Genomic DNA, 17251 nt, shown 5'->3' on the forward strand with positions numbered 1-17251 from the left:
TTCAACTAAAATCACGTCGTTTGGTTTGTAACAACATTATTTCAAGTATTTGTAAGGAAATGTGATGGTTGTCTTTAAATTCATGTTTATTTCAAGATTATGGATTATTGCAAAAACTCTTCTCCTTTGGCTTGCCCCCTTCCCGCTTTTGCTCATTGAGTTTTATAACTCACAACCAAAGATATATTGTTTTGTTTTAAGATCAATAGCTCGTTTGGCTTGCCGCCTTATGGAGGAGTATCCCAACTTATTCTTAATAAGTGTAACAGTGCTTTCCTTCAAGCCTTCTAGTGTCATTACACTCTGTAATGTGTCGAATCGAGTTGTACTTGTCATTTGCTTTTGTGTCGATATATACGATGTAAATAAAAGTGGAGAATACTTATGTTATTTACTTTATATGAGATGTTTATGTTCAGCACCGAAAAGGATGCATATTACTTGTGATCCTATGGTAATAAGGCCATAGATGAATATGGGCATAAGAAGCTTGATGAACTATGACAATTGAATATATGAGTATTGATGAATGAATTATACTTATCCTTATGCATGACTTATATTGGTTGACATGTTTGAATGGTGTATACAAACACTTATGTATGTAATTGTAACTAATACATGCATATGTAAAAGATGCACAAGACTTGTTTAGGTCTAATAAACCATATCAATATAAGCCCTTGCACTAATCATGTTCTTAAAAATACGATCTGACAAAGTGACTCAAATTTTATAGATTTAACCTCTGACTTGACCAAAACAACCTTTTAGCCCAACAAGACAAATAGTCTAGCCCTACAAGAGAAGCCTTGGCAAGAGAAGCCTTGACCATGATTTTATTTATTTATTTATATAATAAATAAAAATAATATTCCTTTAGTTTTATTTTTTAAAATGCCTAAAATGAAACTATATTTTTTATTTTTAAATTTCTAATGCTTTTTTATAATATTTTTATGTTTTACATTAAAAAAATGTTAAACACGGATATTATAAAATTCTTTAAAAATTTTAATATAAGATAAAGTAAAATTAAAATTTTTTATTTTAATCTTTGCAAAAATCAAAACAGTACAAAATGTCTAGGGAGTGAACATCCATTTAAGAGAAGCGGATTGCAAGCGCCGTTGTGCCACGTGTCAAGCACCAGCTCCATCAATTGGACAGTTCCCTAGAACGCTCTACGTGATCCTCGCCCTCTACTCCCACACTCTCATCAACGGCGCGTGCAATCCAACCCTCCCCCTTCGGAAACCCTCAAGAACGTTTTGGGAGCAAACAAAATCGACGATTCCGAACCCAGACAACATGCAGCCATCGTTCTTCCATTTATGCACTGTATATTTTTTATTTTTTTATTTCTAAACTTTTAATATTATAATTTATTTTTTATTGCTATTAAAAACGTTAGCTCATTTGTTTACGGTGTCATAATTATCTTTTTTAATTATAAAACAAATTTTAAAATTTGTTTTTTGGTTATGAACGGGCTTGCAGAAAAGCTCAATTTTTCAATTATAATCGCCAAAACGACGACGCGTTTGCTATCGGTGAAGGTCGCGAATCTTTCTATCCCCGCTGTCAGGCTCTTCAAGGCGGTGTTGTCGAAAGCCCTACGCGCCTTGTTCTTCTTCTCGATGGACGACAGCTTCTCTTCCGAGGACGACGATCATCTCTTCGACCTCGATTACCACCCATACGCTCGTAAGAGGCCTCTCTCTTCCCGCCTCGATCGCGACGAACATGACGAAACCGACGACGAGGAGACCAATCGCCAGAAGCTCTACCTAGTTCCGTACAGGTGTGTCTTTTTCAAATAAAAATTAATTTTTTTTATCTCTTCTGTTTGGTTCCTGAGAAAACGAGAGAGGGAGTGAAATGTAAAGGGGATTTTGAGTTTGAAAAGTGGATTAACTGAATAAATAAATTTGAGTTTGTCTTTTTCCTTTTTTGTTTCTTTTTAATAACTTGAATTATTTGAATTTTTTTTCTTTTCTTTTTCAGCTTCTTATTAGTTAAATTAAGCACAAAAGAATTTTAACTGGTTAAAGTCAATCGTATGGTTCAGTTTTTCACTTACTTTTATCATAAAAGATTCACTATAATTGCAAAAGTTTTTCCCAATTATAAGCCATTTTTTCCCCTGGAATGTCAGGTGGTGGAAGGAGACTCAAAGAAGTGTTGCTGATCAAATAGGAGGCATTTTGTACACCGTGTTATCCAATGACAACTATGCTGATTCGCAAATTGTACTGGAATTGAGGAAGGAAGAGAGTTCCGGGGATAGGGTTAAGGCGGAAGAAGGGGTATCTGGCCGTGCATATGCCTTGGTTAATGAAGCATTGTGGTTGCAGACTCTTAAATGGTGAGGCGAGTTTGTTTTACAATGCTATTTAGCGTTTGAATTATCTATTGTATCAAAAACTTTACTGAATGCTCACGACAGAAAAGTTGCTAGACCGTAACCAAGAGATTTATGTTTTGGCTTGTTTGATATTTTATTTAGTCTTATACATGCGTAGTTGACCCTTTATTTAATGTGGTATCGATTTTGAAAGTCTTATCTAGCTGAAATAGTTTTGGTTATTGTCATTTGCTGTCAATATCGCTGCCTTGTTTCACCAACAAGCATTTTCTTGAACATTTGTATGATAGAGAATTTGCATCCGCTGACAATTTATGGAACTTAAGTGCCTTTTTGTCTCGAAGAAGATGTTGTTTTGGCACTCATTTGTTCTCCTTATGTAGGCACAATGACTCTAAAGCATCAGAGAATGATGCTAGGAACCATATTGTTGCTGAAGATCAATCACAGGAAGTGTTTCTTTTGCAGATAAGGCTTTCTTTTTCACCAGAAACAAATTCGTTGTTAGTAAAGATCAGCTTAAAGGTCATTTCTCTGTTCCAGTCCCCTATTATATCTATTATTTTAATGGAGTTTTTGCTACTGAACTGGGGATTTTGGTTTGTGAAACAGTGCTGCATGTAACCTTTTTTTCCTCCTTTTTGCTGTCATTATTGTCATCAATGTTGTTGTTGTGGGGGTGGGTGAAATGCCTTTTGCCTTCTCTTCTAAAAGGAGGAGATAAATTCTGAGTATTTTAGTCTCTTTATGTCATGTCTGGAACTTAATGTCTTTTGGTGCTAGATCAAATTTGTACTTCATGAGTAATTGGCTATCAGATCCAACACTGAAACCAGGGCCAGTTTAAACTGGGATAGCTGTCTTGCCGTTAAGTTGACAAACCTAGATGGATATGACTTATTGGAAGGCGCTGAATCAGTACTTGTGAAGAATAGTTTGTGAAATCTCAAGGCCATAGATGATTCCTTACTACAAACATAGGTTAGGTTTTATCTTGCTAAATGAATATGCAATAGATATATGGATGTTGGTTATATACATGAACAATTAATCGGATTCTTATGGTTGGTGACACTATTGTCTCAGTAAATGTTTTCACATTTTCTCATTCCCCTAGCTGGAAAGAATTTGCTTCTAGGTCTTTTTGAAGTGATGGTAAAACCCTTTAAAATGGTGCTACATGCATAGTAAGTGGCCTCTTTGTTGAAATTAACTGGCCCAAGAATGAACATGATTAGATGATTGCAAAAAAGCATTGCATATTTTTTGAGGATGAGCCTTTGTTTTAACTTGCAATTGTCTTTTTATTTATCATTCATCCCATAATATTACTTCCAATTGTCAGGTTCTTTTATTTGCATCTTGTATAATATTTGAATGATGATATGCTGCATGTCAAAAACTATGTTGCATAAATATTATTTTCTGAAAATAGTGATGATCCAGTTATTGATCTGTGGATCCATTTCCTGGCAGTGGAATGTGGTTTTGGTTGGTGAATACACATGCTATCTATAAAAAATGCCAGGGATTGGAACTCCCTTTCTTTGTAGGTCTTGGTTCTCATGCCATTCTTGCTTTTTTAATATAGTTCTTTGCTTCCTGTATTTGAAAGTAGTTTGCATTTTCAGGACAATACTGTCAATCTTTATCAGAGAGCTTGCTGTATTTTCAGTTCCGAATCTGAGCTGGTAGGTTTTGCGCTGAGTAATTAATTTTTTTTAAAAGATGGTTCCACTTTTTGTGAAAGTAATTTTCTTTCCATTCATTTGTTTTGCAGTTGCAGATATGGGACTTCTCAGGGCAGACAAGCCAGTTTGTTATGAATGAAATCATCAATTTGCCCAACATTTCTTCTGGAAAACCAGGGAAAGAGGTGTGACTAGTTGATCTACTTTATTTTTACTGTTATTGTTTAGCACCCTTCCATGTAGTTGGTTGAATATATAGAGCATATTTATCAATATATAAGGTATCTGATTCATTATCTGCTTCAAGACTTATACCAATGGAAACCAATAATTTGGAGATTCTGTGTGTGTGTGTGTGTGTGTGTGTATTTCCATGCCACTGGCAGCTATTCGTAAGCTTCTTTTTCTGTTTTTGTGCCCCTTTCATATGCAGACTCTTCTTGAATTGCACGTTAATGGGTTTTTTGTTACTACAACTGAGACCAATGAGAGATCAGCTGAACTGTCTAGGACAGAAAATAGCCTTGGCAAGAGTCAAGTAAAGACAAATGGCAGCAGTGACAACCTAAGCTTGATGCTAACCGACGCATCACCGTCTGGTAGTGGTTATAGAGGCATTGGTCTATTGGGCTTGACAGGACTACAAAATCTTGGAAATACTTGTTTCATGAACAGCGCAATTCAGTGTTTGGTGCATACTCCACAGCTTGTTGATTACTTCCTAGGAGATTATCAAAAAGATATAAATTATAAAAACCCTTTGGGAATGAATGTATGATATCGCATCTTTCTTTCATGAAGTTTCTTTCTTCATATTTGTTTACTTTTTCCTCATAATTGTCTGTTGCTTGCTTAGGGTGAACTTGCTTTAGCATTTGGAGAATTGTTAAGAAAGCTATGGGCTCCAGGTGCCGTGCCAGTGGCTCCAAGAATGTTTAAGTGTAAACTTGCTAAGTTTGCTCCCCAATTTAGTGGCTACAATCAGCATGATTCGCAAGTTAGTAAAGTTACTGTGCTTTAGGAAATGTGGTTTTAGTTTTCTCATTCTTTTTTCTGCCAATGATGAATTACGAACTAATTGTGGCATGAGAAAGAAATAAGTTTGCTTAAAGTATGAAACTCCTTATAGTTCAATGACTAAAATATACTTTGCTGGTAATTTTAAAACCAATGCTTTCCAATTCCCCTCTAGTATATATTCTTAAATAACAAAGGAATAGTATATACTGAGGAGGCTAAGTGTTTCTTTTTTCTTTGAAAACATGAAAGGCAAAGTTTTTCCCATAAATTAAGGTGTATCCTAATTTAAGTTATATTTCTTTAATTTCGTGGTTCATTTTTCTCTGCCAATATTGAGTTGTATTTTGTGGTTGCAATGTAGGAATTTCTTGCTTTTCTGCTGGATGGCCTTCATGAAGATTTGAATCGTGTAAAATGCAAGCCGTATATAGAAGCTAAGGATGCAGAGGGCTGTCCAGATGAAGAAGTGGCAGACGAATATTGGCGAAATCACTTGGCTCGCAATGATTCCATCATAGTAGATGTCTGCCAAGTGAGTCCCTTGATATTTGAAGTTGTCTTGTAACTGATAATTTATTCAAGTTTATGCTATTCGTGCATACATAATGTAAGATTTTCCAAGTATTCTATAGTTTAAAAGTATCCTCTTAGCACCAGAAATAACTCTTGAGTTTCAGCTATTAATTCTAATTAATTGTTAATGTTCGAAGTTGCAATGGATATCTCATCTGCTTTTGTATGTTAGGTGGAGCTTTTCTTGACATTAACAATGATATGACCTTCCTTGCATAAGAGAACCAAATTACATTCAACTTTTCTTTCATTCTAGGGCCAGTATCGGTCAACATTGGTGTGCCCTGTTTGCAAGAAGGTGTCTGTGACATTTGATCCATTTATGTACGTAACACTGCCATTACCTTCAACAACTATGCGGACGATGACTTTGACAGTTTTCAGCACTGATGGGATTATGTTGCCAACTCCATTTACCATTGCTGTTCCCAAGTGCGGGAGGCTCAAGGATCTTATCGACACATTAAGTGTGGCATGTTCTTTAAGAAATGATGAAACCCTGCTTGTGGCTGAGGTATGCAGCTAGACTCTTTTTTTTTTTTTTCTTTTGTGTGAAAAAATATTGTTTCTGTTGCATGTCATGATTACTGACGTCAAATTTCGCAGATGTATGGCATTTTCTCTCAGGCATCTTGAGGGTCTTGAGGCACTTTTGCATGCCCTAATGTTGTATCTTTTGGAACTCTAGAACTGTTATTTGAGGATGTTATTACATTGCAGTCAAAATCAAGGAATAAATCTTTTGCATTGATTAGTTAGATCAGTTTTCTAGCAGCAGTAGTAAGTTGATTATGGGTGGTTTCTCTAGGATTATCCAATGGTACTTGAATATTGGTTCTCCATCCGTTTTGTATAGACCTTTAGTGCTAACTTTATCATGATCAATTCAGTTTAGATCATGTATTATGAATACTTAGACCATTTCAGGACTAACTCTCTCTTGTAAGAAATCATGTGTTCTTTTACATGGATTGGACTGTCATATTAGAGGGTTTTACCTTCTTGCTTTTTATTAAAGAAAATTTTGAGCAATACGGACACATATATCTGTAGTCCTGCACTTGTGTTTAATTATGAATACACTAAGCTTTTGAACTTATACGCAGATATACAAGAATCAAATTTTTCGTTTACTAGATGAACCATCGGATTCATTAGCCTTGATTAGAGATGATGACAAACTTGTTGCTTATCGGTTACCAAAAGTTAGCGAGACATACCCATTAGTTGTGTTCTTACATCAGCAGGTGGAAAGGTAAGTTCGGATATCTATTGTCATGATTCTTATGGCATAGACTGTATTAAATGGTCAATTTGGACAAGCAAGCTGATCTTGGCCATACCCATTTAAGTTTAGATTCAGCTTATCTTCTAGCTTTATGGCCATTCATAAAAAAGATCAGTGTTCATTTTTGCATCATTTTCTTTTGCAAATTGGTAAGTTCTGATCATTGTTTATTTACTTATTTAATTTAATTATGTCATCAGGTCTTATAGTTTTGGTGTGGTGGCATCAAACTGGAAGCCATTTGGTGTTCCTCTTGTAGCAAGGATACAGGATCTTTCAAGTGGATCTGAGATCCGTAACCAGTTTCTTAAGTTACTTTGTCCGTTTCTAATGCCAGTTGAAGATGTGGTAAACGATTATGATGGTAATGAGACTGGGAATACTGTTAATGAGAATTCTAAGATGGAGGATATTGTTAGCCCCTTAGTTTCAGATAGTGATGTAGGTTCAGACAGTGGAGCAGAGAATGATTTTCGTCTGAATACCGACTTCAAATTCTACTTGATCAATAAATTGGAACCACTGGAGATAAAGATGAATAAGCCTGTATCAATCTCAAGGTTTACCAAGAAGTTCGATGTGAGTGTTCACTGGTCAGAGAAGATGATGGAAAAGTATGACACATGCCTTCTCAGCTCATTACCTGAGGTTTTCAAGCCCCAGTTGTTTACACGAAGGCCTCAAGAATCCATTTCCTTGAATAAATGTCTTGAAGGTTTCTTGCAAGAGGAACCTCTAGGACCAGATGACATGTGGTTAGCGTGTTTCTTTTTCTAATATATGCTTTGTTCCAAATGTTGACATAGTTACAGTTTTGGTCTTCTATTTATGATATACATTTTTTATGATATAATCATAATCAACTTTATTTTATTTTATAATTATGAAGTAATCATATGCTTGCTGAATCTAATAGTGAGTGTTGCGAAATCATTCCTAGGTATTGTCCCAGGTGCAAGAAGCCTCGGCAAGCCAACAAGAAGTTAGATCTTTGGAGATTGCCTGAGATTTTGGTTATTCATTTAAAGAGGTTCTCGTATAACCGATTTTTCAAGAACAAGCTAGAAACTTTTGTTGACTTTCCAATTCATGATCTCAATCTCTCCAATTATATTTCCCATATTGATAGCCAATTGTCCAATTGTTACCAATTGTATGCAATAAGTAATCACTATGGAGGCATGGGAGGCGGTCATTATACTGCTTTTGTTGATGTAAGTATGGCATCTTTTCTATCTTATCTTCTCTGCTTGTGTGTTAGGAATTGCTGCCATGTGGTCTTGATATTCTACTGAGATGGAATTTTACTTAGCTACCCATGAATGATATTTCAGATTTACAATGTGCTATTTGTTCTTTCTCTTGTGGGCTAGTCATTGGAGGCTATCCAAAATCTGATGCTTCTCAATTATAATGAACTCTGGACTTTTCAAAAGCATGTAGTAGTAGTACCCATAAATGAAATAGGTATGATGTTTATTAATGGGCTTATTATTTGTTTATGTCAGTAGCCTGTTGAGTGTCATTTTAAACACGGGGCATACAGTAATGGGGAGATCATTCTTTTTAATAGAGAATTAAGGTGTATGTTAGAGTTAATAGTAAATTCAGTCTTTAAAGAAAATCTGGGCAACAAGGTTTTAGGGTTCTTAGTAACGCATTTCTAGAGTAGACTTTGCCTCAGAATTTTCTTGAAATTGTTTTATACTGCTTTGTCATTTGTTCATTTTTTATTTATTGGTGAAGTGTTCAAATTTCTTTAGTATCCACATTCTTTTGGAAATTCGGGACATTTAATATTATCTTTCAACTTACACAAGTATATAACAGCTAATCTCTCGGCAAATTAGTTTCTTTCTACAATAATGATTGAAGTATTTTATAGGCAGTGAAAGTAGAAATGAAAGGTCTAAAGTTTTGGGATCTCTCTTCAAACTTTGTGCATTGCCCCTTTCGTGCTCTTCTGCATGTTCCTGTGGAATCCGCGGTAGATATCACAGGAAATACATTAACTTTTGATTTACTATTAGAATCCTAACTCTCTTTTTGCATTTGCAGCATGGGCATAGTAGGTGGTTCGAGTTTGATGATGACAAAGTTTTCGCTGTCAGTGAAGACAGAATTAAGTCATCTGCTGCTTATGTCCTTTTCTATAGGAGAGTACGGGAGGCGTAACTTTAATTAAACATTTATCAGAAGCATTGCCCATTTTTGAAGCCTGAACTGGGGATTTCATTTATGGGCCAACCAACCAAAGAAGCAAATACAGATTCCATTGAAAGGTTAGAGTTTTGAGAAGGAGACTTGTTTTTATTTACAGTCTCAAATAGGAGAGAAAAGACATGATCCAAAGTTGTACGGTTTTGGAATGGAATGGTACCATTGAAAGAGGTAAGTCATTACAATGATCAAACACTGTCTTACGTGTATATAAAGCTGAATCCAAAGAAAGATTTGCAGCAATGTCAATTTTGTTTCTGCAGAGGGAAGGCTTCGCTTTGTCTAGTATTACATTGTTTTGATGCTTCCTCTTCAAATTTGTGATTCTGATGATGAAGCTTTGTTAGTTGATACTCAAAACTTTCAAATATTCTTTTAATTTGGAAACCAGAAGATTTGTATAGATATATACTGCTTGCCACCACCTTGTGGAAAAGAAAATGATTAATACATTAGTGGTAGAGTTTTTGAACTCCTTGTTGGTATATAGTTCAAAATATATTCTGCTGTTGTTATATACAATAATAATTCTTGTAGGAAATCTTTAATTTGTGCAGTTGTATGAGTAAAGGTGCATGGTGTGAACATCCTATTGGTTTGTAATTGATTCAAATCAAAATGAAATATCGAATTCAATTGATTTGGATCGGTTCATTCATCTGATTGGAATGGATTAATATTCATCTTTTTAAGGTCCATGCACGTATTATGAAGGCAATTGAACCAATGAATAAATGATTTAGTTAATTCCACTGTACAGTGTCTGAATTACTTTCTTTATGACATTCCATTGAAGGTGGGGAAAAAAATAATAAAAATGATTTTATAGTTTGAAAATTTCAGGCATAATCTTGAACGTTTTAAGGAAATTCAAATAATGTTTTTATTGTGTTTAATGAAGTTTTTTATATTTTTAATTTAGGTCAAATAAATATTTATAATTAATGATTGATTAACTGTTATTAATTAAAACGTCAATTGTCATTTTTATGTTACATGACATTGATGTGAATGGTGAAAATGTCACATGATTATATCACCACATCATATCAGTAGATCATATATTAACATGACATATCAATACAATGTGATATAATATAACAAATAACATTTGAAAAAGACAACAGTTATTATAGCATATCAATTTGTTACACCACCACAATGTGACATAAAATAACAAGTGTTGTTTTAACTAACAATAGTCAATCAACTATTAGTTATAAGATTTTATTTAACTTAACATAAAAATATAAAGATTTAATTAAACGTAATAAAAAATAAAAAGTTATTTAAATTTTTTTAAATAGGTTAAAAAACCTTTTAGGAAAATCAAACCGGATTCAAAAATATAATGTTTACTTTAAATTGGATTTAGTTCTCCTCTAATAAAAAAAAAATACAATTCTCTTGTTCCCTTCACTTATTTTGTATACTATTAATTTATTATTTTTAAATTTATATCAAAATAATAAAATATAAACAAAACGAAAGCCAACAAATGTAAAAGAAAGCCCAACGGAGCCTACTGATTGGGCTGGAAGATCCAACAAAAATTAAATGTATCAAAATATTTTAAAATAATAATAATAAATCAATCAATGAGCCCATTTCTGTTCTGCGGTCGCTCTTTGTTCGGTGTCTCGGCAATTCTCCTTTTGTTCAGTTTCCTCAACTAAAAATCCACTCTTCCTTCTGCAGACAAGACCCTCACCTTCTGGAAACAGTTACATTGTAATGGCTGCACCCAGTTGCGGTAAAATAAAAGTCTACTTCAACTTTTTGGGTTTTTCTTTTACTGATTTACTGCTGTTTTATTTGATGCAAATTATCCTTTTTGATGTTAAATGGTGTGTGTTTGCATGTAAAGAAGTGTTGGGTCTTTAGAAATTTAGCTATAGTGAGTTGTATATAAATGGGGTTTAGCTTTTTACTCTGTTTCTAGTTGGGTTTTGAGGAAATTTTGCTGAATTAATCCAAAGATTTGTGCTTTGTTAGTATACTTTGAGGGATGATCATACTCTTTTCTTTTTCATTGTTTTTCACAACATACTATTTGGTTGTTAGGGATGATTTAGGCATTAAAGATTCTTTATTTTGGGGGTGCAAAGGAGGGATTTAACACTGGAAAAAGAATCAACACGCCTAAGGAGTCAGCTACTAAAATGCTACCAATTCCTATTGGTGGGGTATGCAATATGTATAGCCTTTAATGTTAGCTCAGATTGTGTTTAGCTTATCAGTCCGCAGCAAAATTCTCTTCCCTTGGAACGTTTTTATCAGGGGAAGGAAGGAGTGACTATAAGGTATTTGCTGCTCAACCAGAAATGAAGGCATAGCTTGAATCAGATTTATTTTCTTTTCTTTTCCGTCCTAGTATATGAGCAGGATATGGTCAATTATTAGGATATGTTGGAAATTGGGATTCTTGGTTGCATTCAAATGCATCCAGAGATGCATGATCAAACTCCTTCCAGCGTAGGAGTATATCTTTAATATACAATGCTGTGATTCTCTTCCCTTGTGGCACATTGATTGTGAGATGCTAGAGATTTCTTGAAGCATATATAGCGATGTCCAGTGTTATCTGTGGCGGGGTTGGAAGGGGGAGAACTGAAATTGTTGCCTAATCTAGGAACCAATATGATATTTTATTTCACGTTTTGGTTGCTTGTTATCTTTCAATCCATGAAGCATATAGCTAATAAAAATGTTATATAACAGGAGCAATGACAGAAGATGTTGGAATACCAATGGGAGACAAACTCATATTGAGGGGCTTGAAATTTCATGGTTTCCATGGGGTCAAGCCTGAAGAAAAAAGCCTGGGTCAGAAGTTCTTGGTAGATGTAGATGCCTGGATGGATCTTAGGATGGCTGGTAAATCAGACCTCTTGTCAGATACTGTTAGTTACACTGATATTTACCGGTGAGTAACAGCTTAACATCTTCATCTAACATGTTTATAAAAAATTGCATAAATCTTTTTGGCTGCTTATGAATTGTTACGAAGTTCTGTATCCCTGCATGTAATTGTCTTCAAGTTTACACTATGAAGAAACCATGTTCCTCCTAACTGTAATATCTTCAATTAGCCTGAATTTGATAATTGTAACTGGTCAACTTTTACTTGCTATGTAAAAGACCAATGCTAATTAATTTAAAACTTGCATAAGGAATTATATTATGAAGTCCTTAGCAGTTCCTATGAATGTCTATGCCTTTATTTTTAAGAAATTATCTTTTGATAATTTGAATTTGCTGACTTACAGCATAGTAAAGGAAGTTGTGGAAGGGAAATCTCAGGATCTTCTCGAGTCAGTGGCTCAATTAATTGCATCAGCAACCTTGAGGAAGCATCCTCAGATATCTGCTGTTCGTGTGAAAGTGGGGAAGCCTCATGTTGCTGTTCATGGTCCTCTTGACTACCTTGGAGTTGAGATTGTCAGATACAGAAGTATTGATGCTCCAAATTGACCTTTACCAAATATATGAATGTACAAGGCATCATGGGTCTCGGTTGGATCTGCCACCTCCTTTTATGTTCTTTGGTTTCTGCAGGGAGGGGAAGAAAGTGACAAGTGAGCCAGGGTAGTTGTGTATTTCTGCTGGTTCTACTGCAATTGGCATTAATTGATCGATGATTTCCAATTTCTGTCAGCCTAAGAACTCTAAAAAACATTAGCCGTGAATCAAATAGTATCACATCGGTAATATAAATAAATTAAAATTTTGAGAATTTTAAAAAAATAAAGTTTCATAATTCTAAAATGATTTTCATTATATTTTCCAATGTGCCATCGGGCATATTGTGCCTGTATACAAATTAAGCAACAAAGAAGCTGCTAGTAGGGAGAGAAGGGGCAAACAAAATACGAGTAACAAGGCACCTTAGTTCAAAATTTTATTCTTCAGACATCCCCTCTTCTGTTTTTGATGAAAATCCAACATTACTGTCCAAAAAGGATTTTAAAAAAACGAAAATTATGAAATTCTACAATTCTAAAACAATATCCAGCCATTTAAAACTATATTTCAACACCACCTGGGACTAATACAAAATTTCTCATGCCTCTAGAGCTTCACTTTTTCTACAAGGCTAAACTACAATCTTTTCAGCACTTCAAATGTTATCACTAAAATGCAGAACACATGCAGGGGAGAGAGACATCTCATGCAGCCATGCCACTTGGTTCCTGGCTGCTGCCTTTGCCTTTGCGGTTCCAAATAGGAGTGGTTTCAATAAGCTTATGGGGTACAAGTCGCCTTTCCCGCTTAGTAAGCTTGCGAAACTTGCTTACTCTCAGCCTGGCTATCTCGGCCTCCTCTTCAGGGGTCATCTCCCTCACTACAACTGTTAGTCGGCACTCTGGTCTCTCTTTAATTCCACATTTCCCTTTAGCATGGTAGGAAATTCTCTTCTTATAAAATCCCTTTCCAATAAATGCCTCCGCTGTTTATAAAAATAAAAAATGTAAAATAAATACAAGCACAAATACTACCAAGTGATATACGCCAAGTTCATTTGCACCACTTACCAACTAGCAGACGGTCTGGATCCAGTCCATGATTATGGGTAGCATTTGCTCGAGCAGAGTGTATAACCTGCATGGCATAGGTTTTAATCTAAAATGTTAGAACTCTATTTTTTGCTGACGATACAAAAGTATCTTCCTTCTGAACAACAATGAAGATCAAAAAATAAGTAAAGAGAGCGCAAAAAACACAAGTACACACCCATACACCTGCTCTTTGTTGAGGTACAAGAAATCACTTCTCCATCAATGCTTTCTAAATAGTATAGTGGTTACAACTATATGTTTCTTTTCCTTTCCCTTTTTCTAAGTTTCCTTTTATGACACATAGAGATGAGTTTTGGCTAGTTTCTTTTACGCCAGAAACTACACAACTACATTAAAAAGAACTATAGTTCATTAATAGGCCAGAATGGTTCAATCACCTGATAGACAGTTTTAGCAGCACGCTTTACTGTCACTTGCAACTGCAACAATGCATCCTCAACACGCATACCACGAACTAATGCAGCAACCAAGTTGACCTTCTTAGGACTCTAAAACAAGCAAGTCGGCAATAAGTTAATTGAATTAGATAAGCAACACCAGAAACAATGGTAATGCAGCATCATAAAGGCAGTTAAGGGCCCATTTTACAGATGTTTTTCTTTTTCCTTTTTGTTAATCCTGCTCCAATTCAAACCATTATTTTTCTCATTTGAGAAGTTGCAAGTAGGATCAATTGATTTAAGACTGAAATTTTCACCAGCTTTATTATTGGGAACTACCTTAAATGCAGCAAAAGCATGGCCAGTTAACTCATGTAGATATTGAGGCAAACGCAGCTGATTTTGGAACTATATAAACAGTTTAAAATTAGAATTTTGTTATAATTGTTTAGGAAATATACCTGTTTTATGTTCTTTAACACTGCTTGAACTTTTGAGCGATTAGGAACAACTTTCTTCTCTTCAGTCTTTCCACTATTTATTGCCAAAACAGGAGTTAATGGTGATGAAATGGGTGTCTCTTCAGATGAACCTGCTAGTAACTTCCTTGAAGTTGAAATTCCCTATGCACATAAAACATAAGAGAAGTTATGCAAGGAAAGAAAACAGAAAATAAAAAGAATTTAAGGAAAAACATAACAAACTCCTTTGGCTCAGATCAGTTAATGATCTACACTCCAAAGTATTGCCCAAATAACTTTAATATGATTCCGCCAGCAGGAATACAACATACCATGCAACACAAACATTGTAGATAATACATTTATGGACCTCTTGTCACATTGTTGAAAACTTGTTTTTCATCAGTTACGAGCATCCTATTGATCTTCAACATAAGCGAGACCACTTAAAACAATGGGAATTGTCCAATGAAGAAAAATTTTACACCAACAAACAGATAAGGAAATCTGATCGTTTCTAGATCAGGTGCCATTGGCAATCAATATAATGCTGAAAAAGCGAATCAAGATCCATGAAATACAACATTTCCAACACAAGAACACAAGCACCGAAAGAATAACTAACTACATCATCAAAAAGCAGGAAAGCATATGAACGTATTATTGCTTTCCAACTAACTACATCATCAAAAAGCAGGAAAGCATATGAACGTATTATTGCTTTCCAACTAACTACATCATCAAAAAGCAGGAAAGCATAAGAACGTATTATTGCTTTCCAACATACTATATTAGATCCTTCTCCTACCTGTATGTATTTTTTTTCATTACTACACAAAACAAGGCATCCCGAAAATCTGCATTAACATACATGAAATGTCACAAAATCTACTTCAGATTTCATAACACACTACATTAGGAACATGTCTAGTTTTTTTGTGACTCGCACATCACAAGATTCACAGCTTCTTTTTGAATTATAAGAATGATTTTATTAAAATAGACCTCAAACAGCCGAAAACATCAAATTCACTGAAACCATCATATCAAATTGGAAAGAACAAGTTGGCATTACCAACTGTTGGAAATACTGATAAAAAGGTGTTGAAATGCTAGCAGAAGGTGATCTCCACAATCTCTGAATACTAGGCAATTCACCTGCATAAGTATTTCAAACCCTTTAATACTCAAATTCAAGTCCCTACTCACAAAAAGGACGAAAAAAACATAAATTTAAGAATTAACAGTGAAGTCACTTGAAATTTAGCTTTATTATACAAAGAATAAATATAAACCCATGTTTTCTTTCTGATTCATTGCTCCAAATTTAACTTAAACTTCACATAAAATTTATACAAATATTAATCAAGTAGAAGACGAGATCTTTAGGCATAGAAAGAAGATAAATAAATGAAGTATTAACAGTTAAGTCACTTAAAATTCAATCTTTTTTACATAAAACAAAAAATTACCCCTGTTTTATATCTCAATAACTACTCCAAATTTAACTTCAACTTCACCCAAAAAAAAAAAAACTAACCAGTTAAAAAAGAGGAGCTCAAGCGAGAAGAAGATGAATGGTTGGCAGACAAAGTATAGTTATGTTCCAGTCTTCTCCCAACTTGGCGAAGTACACATTGCAAATGTCTCTGCCACCCCACCATCTTTTGGAAAAGATTCTCTCCCTAAGGACTTTTCTCAAACAGGTAAGAGGAAAGAAACAACCCAAAGTTACAATGGCAAGAGCACAGAAGCCAAAAGACAAAATAGAAATAATAATAATAATAATGGGAATAAATAGGAACCCAACTAAATTTATGAAGATCAAATTAAACAGAAAAAGGAAATTGAAAAACTTGAAAATCCCAGGAAGAAAAAACGGAGTAAAAGTTGAAACTTGGAGAGTTTGTTAACTTACTGGTTGATGATCATAAAAAGCTCAGAAGAGGGAGTTCGTTAGTGGTGAAAGTGGGGAGTAGGCTTCCAAAGAAAAATGGCCTGGACTCGACCAGCAATGAAAGCCTAAAAAGACCCTTTTTCGGGTTCCGATACTAATTAAAACAAAGGAAAATTGAAAAGGTTTTTTATTCTCAATAGCGTCCTTAAAACCATGAGGCTTACAAATAAAAAGAAAAAATTGTGAGAAATAATTTTTTTTATAAGTTTAATTAAAAAATATTATTTTTTTATAATTTTAATTATTTTTTATCAAATTTTGGTATGACTTGATAATAATATTTTTTAAATAATTTCAAAAAAATTAAAATAATTTCAATTTTTTCTCTTTTACCATCTAGATAAAAATTTTAAAATTAAATCTCGATTTATCTCTTTGCTCAAATATGTCTATCTTGCCATCCAATTCGCAAAGATGACATCAAGCTCTTTCTTATTTTATTATTATTTTTTTTTGGATGGTGGATCTTGAGGTTCTTAAGGGCGATGAATAGCAATTTTGCTCTTTGCAAGCAGCAATTTTACTCAGAGAGAAAGAACAACTAAAGCATGTTTGATGGGTTTTATGGTGGTTCACGATTTTATTGTATCTGGGATTGAGATGATTGTTAAGCATGTTTGTTAGGGATTTTGATTTTTTTTATGAGATTTTGAGTTGAAATTGTTCATGGAATATTTTGTAAAGAGGGTATATTTTGCTTTTGTATAAGGGGA

The 17251-nt window shown here is 34.3% G+C and overlaps 3 protein-coding genes across 6 annotated transcripts; 2 read left to right on the forward strand and 1 right to left on the reverse strand.

Annotated features, from left to right (window-relative positions):
* The first annotated feature begins 1147 nt into the window (after nt 1-1147).
* LOC18598442 (ubiquitin carboxyl-terminal hydrolase 8-like) lies at nt 1148-9632 on the forward strand. Of its 4 annotated transcripts, XM_018121836.2 has the most exons (14): nt 1148-1341; nt 1501-1804; nt 2159-2368; nt 2752-2893; nt 4000-4059; nt 4149-4244; nt 4493-4831; nt 4916-5056; nt 5441-5611; nt 5909-6166; nt 6759-6907; nt 7141-7695; nt 7881-8154; nt 8999-9632. In XM_018121836.2, the coding sequence occupies exons 2-14, from the start codon at nt 1641-1643 to the stop codon at nt 9113-9115; spliced, it is 2676 nt and encodes an 891-aa protein (XP_017977325.2). In that variant the 5' UTR covers nt 1148-1341; nt 1501-1640; the 3' UTR covers nt 9116-9632. The 4 variants fall into 4 exon arrangements, with proteins under 4 accessions (XP_017977325.2, XP_088662628.1, XP_007028022.3 ...); XM_088806502.1 differs by lacking the exon at nt 4493-4831; XM_007027960.3 differs by lacking the exon at nt 1148-1341 and having other exon boundaries at nt 1470-1804.
* A 1131-nt stretch (nt 9633-10763) lies between these two features.
* Nucleotides 10764-12808, forward strand: FOLB2 (Dihydroneopterin aldolase). The gene is made up of 3 exons (XM_007027963.3): nt 10764-10913; nt 11882-12086; nt 12430-12808. The coding sequence occupies exons 1-3, from the start codon at nt 10895-10897 to the stop codon at nt 12632-12634; spliced, it is 429 nt and encodes a 142-aa protein (XP_007028025.3). The 5' UTR covers nt 10764-10894; the 3' UTR covers nt 12635-12808.
* Nucleotides 12809-13030: 222 nt separating this feature from the next.
* Nucleotides 13031-16661, reverse strand: LOC18598444 (uncharacterized). The gene is made up of 7 exons (XM_007027965.3): nt 16500-16661; nt 16122-16273; nt 15657-15739; nt 14582-14743; nt 14118-14228; nt 13696-13762; nt 13031-13610 (listed from the first exon to the last, which is right to left on the reverse strand). Exons 2-7 carry the CDS (start codon nt 16243-16245, stop codon nt 13330-13332), a joined length of 828 nt encoding a protein of 275 aa, XP_007028027.3. The 5' UTR covers nt 16246-16273; nt 16500-16661; the 3' UTR covers nt 13031-13329.
* Between the last annotated feature and the right edge of the window lie 590 nt (nt 16662-17251).

The sequence above is a fragment of the Theobroma cacao genome, chromosome 5, assembly GCF_053813885.1.
Source record: "Theobroma cacao isolate CCN51 chromosome 5, ASM5381388v1, whole genome shotgun sequence".
Taxonomy (NCBI): domain Eukaryota; kingdom Viridiplantae; phylum Streptophyta; class Magnoliopsida; order Malvales; family Malvaceae; genus Theobroma; species Theobroma cacao.

Excerpts from the sequence above, each read along its gene's own strand:
- LOC18598442 (XM_007027960.3), top strand. The coding sequence starts at position 1,485 with ATGAACGGGCTTGCAGAAAAGCTCAATTTTTCAATTATAATCGCCAAA. Across the intron at positions 2,894-3,999 it reads TAGTAAAGATCAGCTTAAAG|GACAATACTGTCAATCTTTA; the intron begins GTCATTTCTCTG and ends TTGCATTTTCAG. Across the intron at positions 5,057-5,440 it reads ACAATCAGCATGATTCGCAA|GAATTTCTTGCTTTTCTGCT; the intron begins GTTAGTAAAGTT and ends GTTGCAATGTAG.
- FOLB2 (XM_007027963.3), top strand. Across the intron at positions 12,087-12,429 it reads AGTTACACTGATATTTACCG|CATAGTAAAGGAAGTTGTGG; the intron begins GTGAGTAACAGC and ends GCTGACTTACAG.
- LOC18598444 (XM_007027965.3), bottom strand. The coding sequence starts at position 16,245 with ATGGTGGGGTGGCAGAGACATTTGCAATGTGTACTTCGCCAAGTTGGG. Across the intron at positions 15,740-16,121 it reads GAGCTCCTCTTTTTTAACTG|GTGAATTGCCTAGTATTCAG; the intron begins GTTAGTTTTTTT and ends ATACTTATGCAG. Across the intron at positions 13,611-13,695 it reads TCCAGACCGTCTGCTAGTTG|CGGAGGCATTTATTGGAAAG; the intron begins GTAAGTGGTGCA and ends TTTTATAAACAG.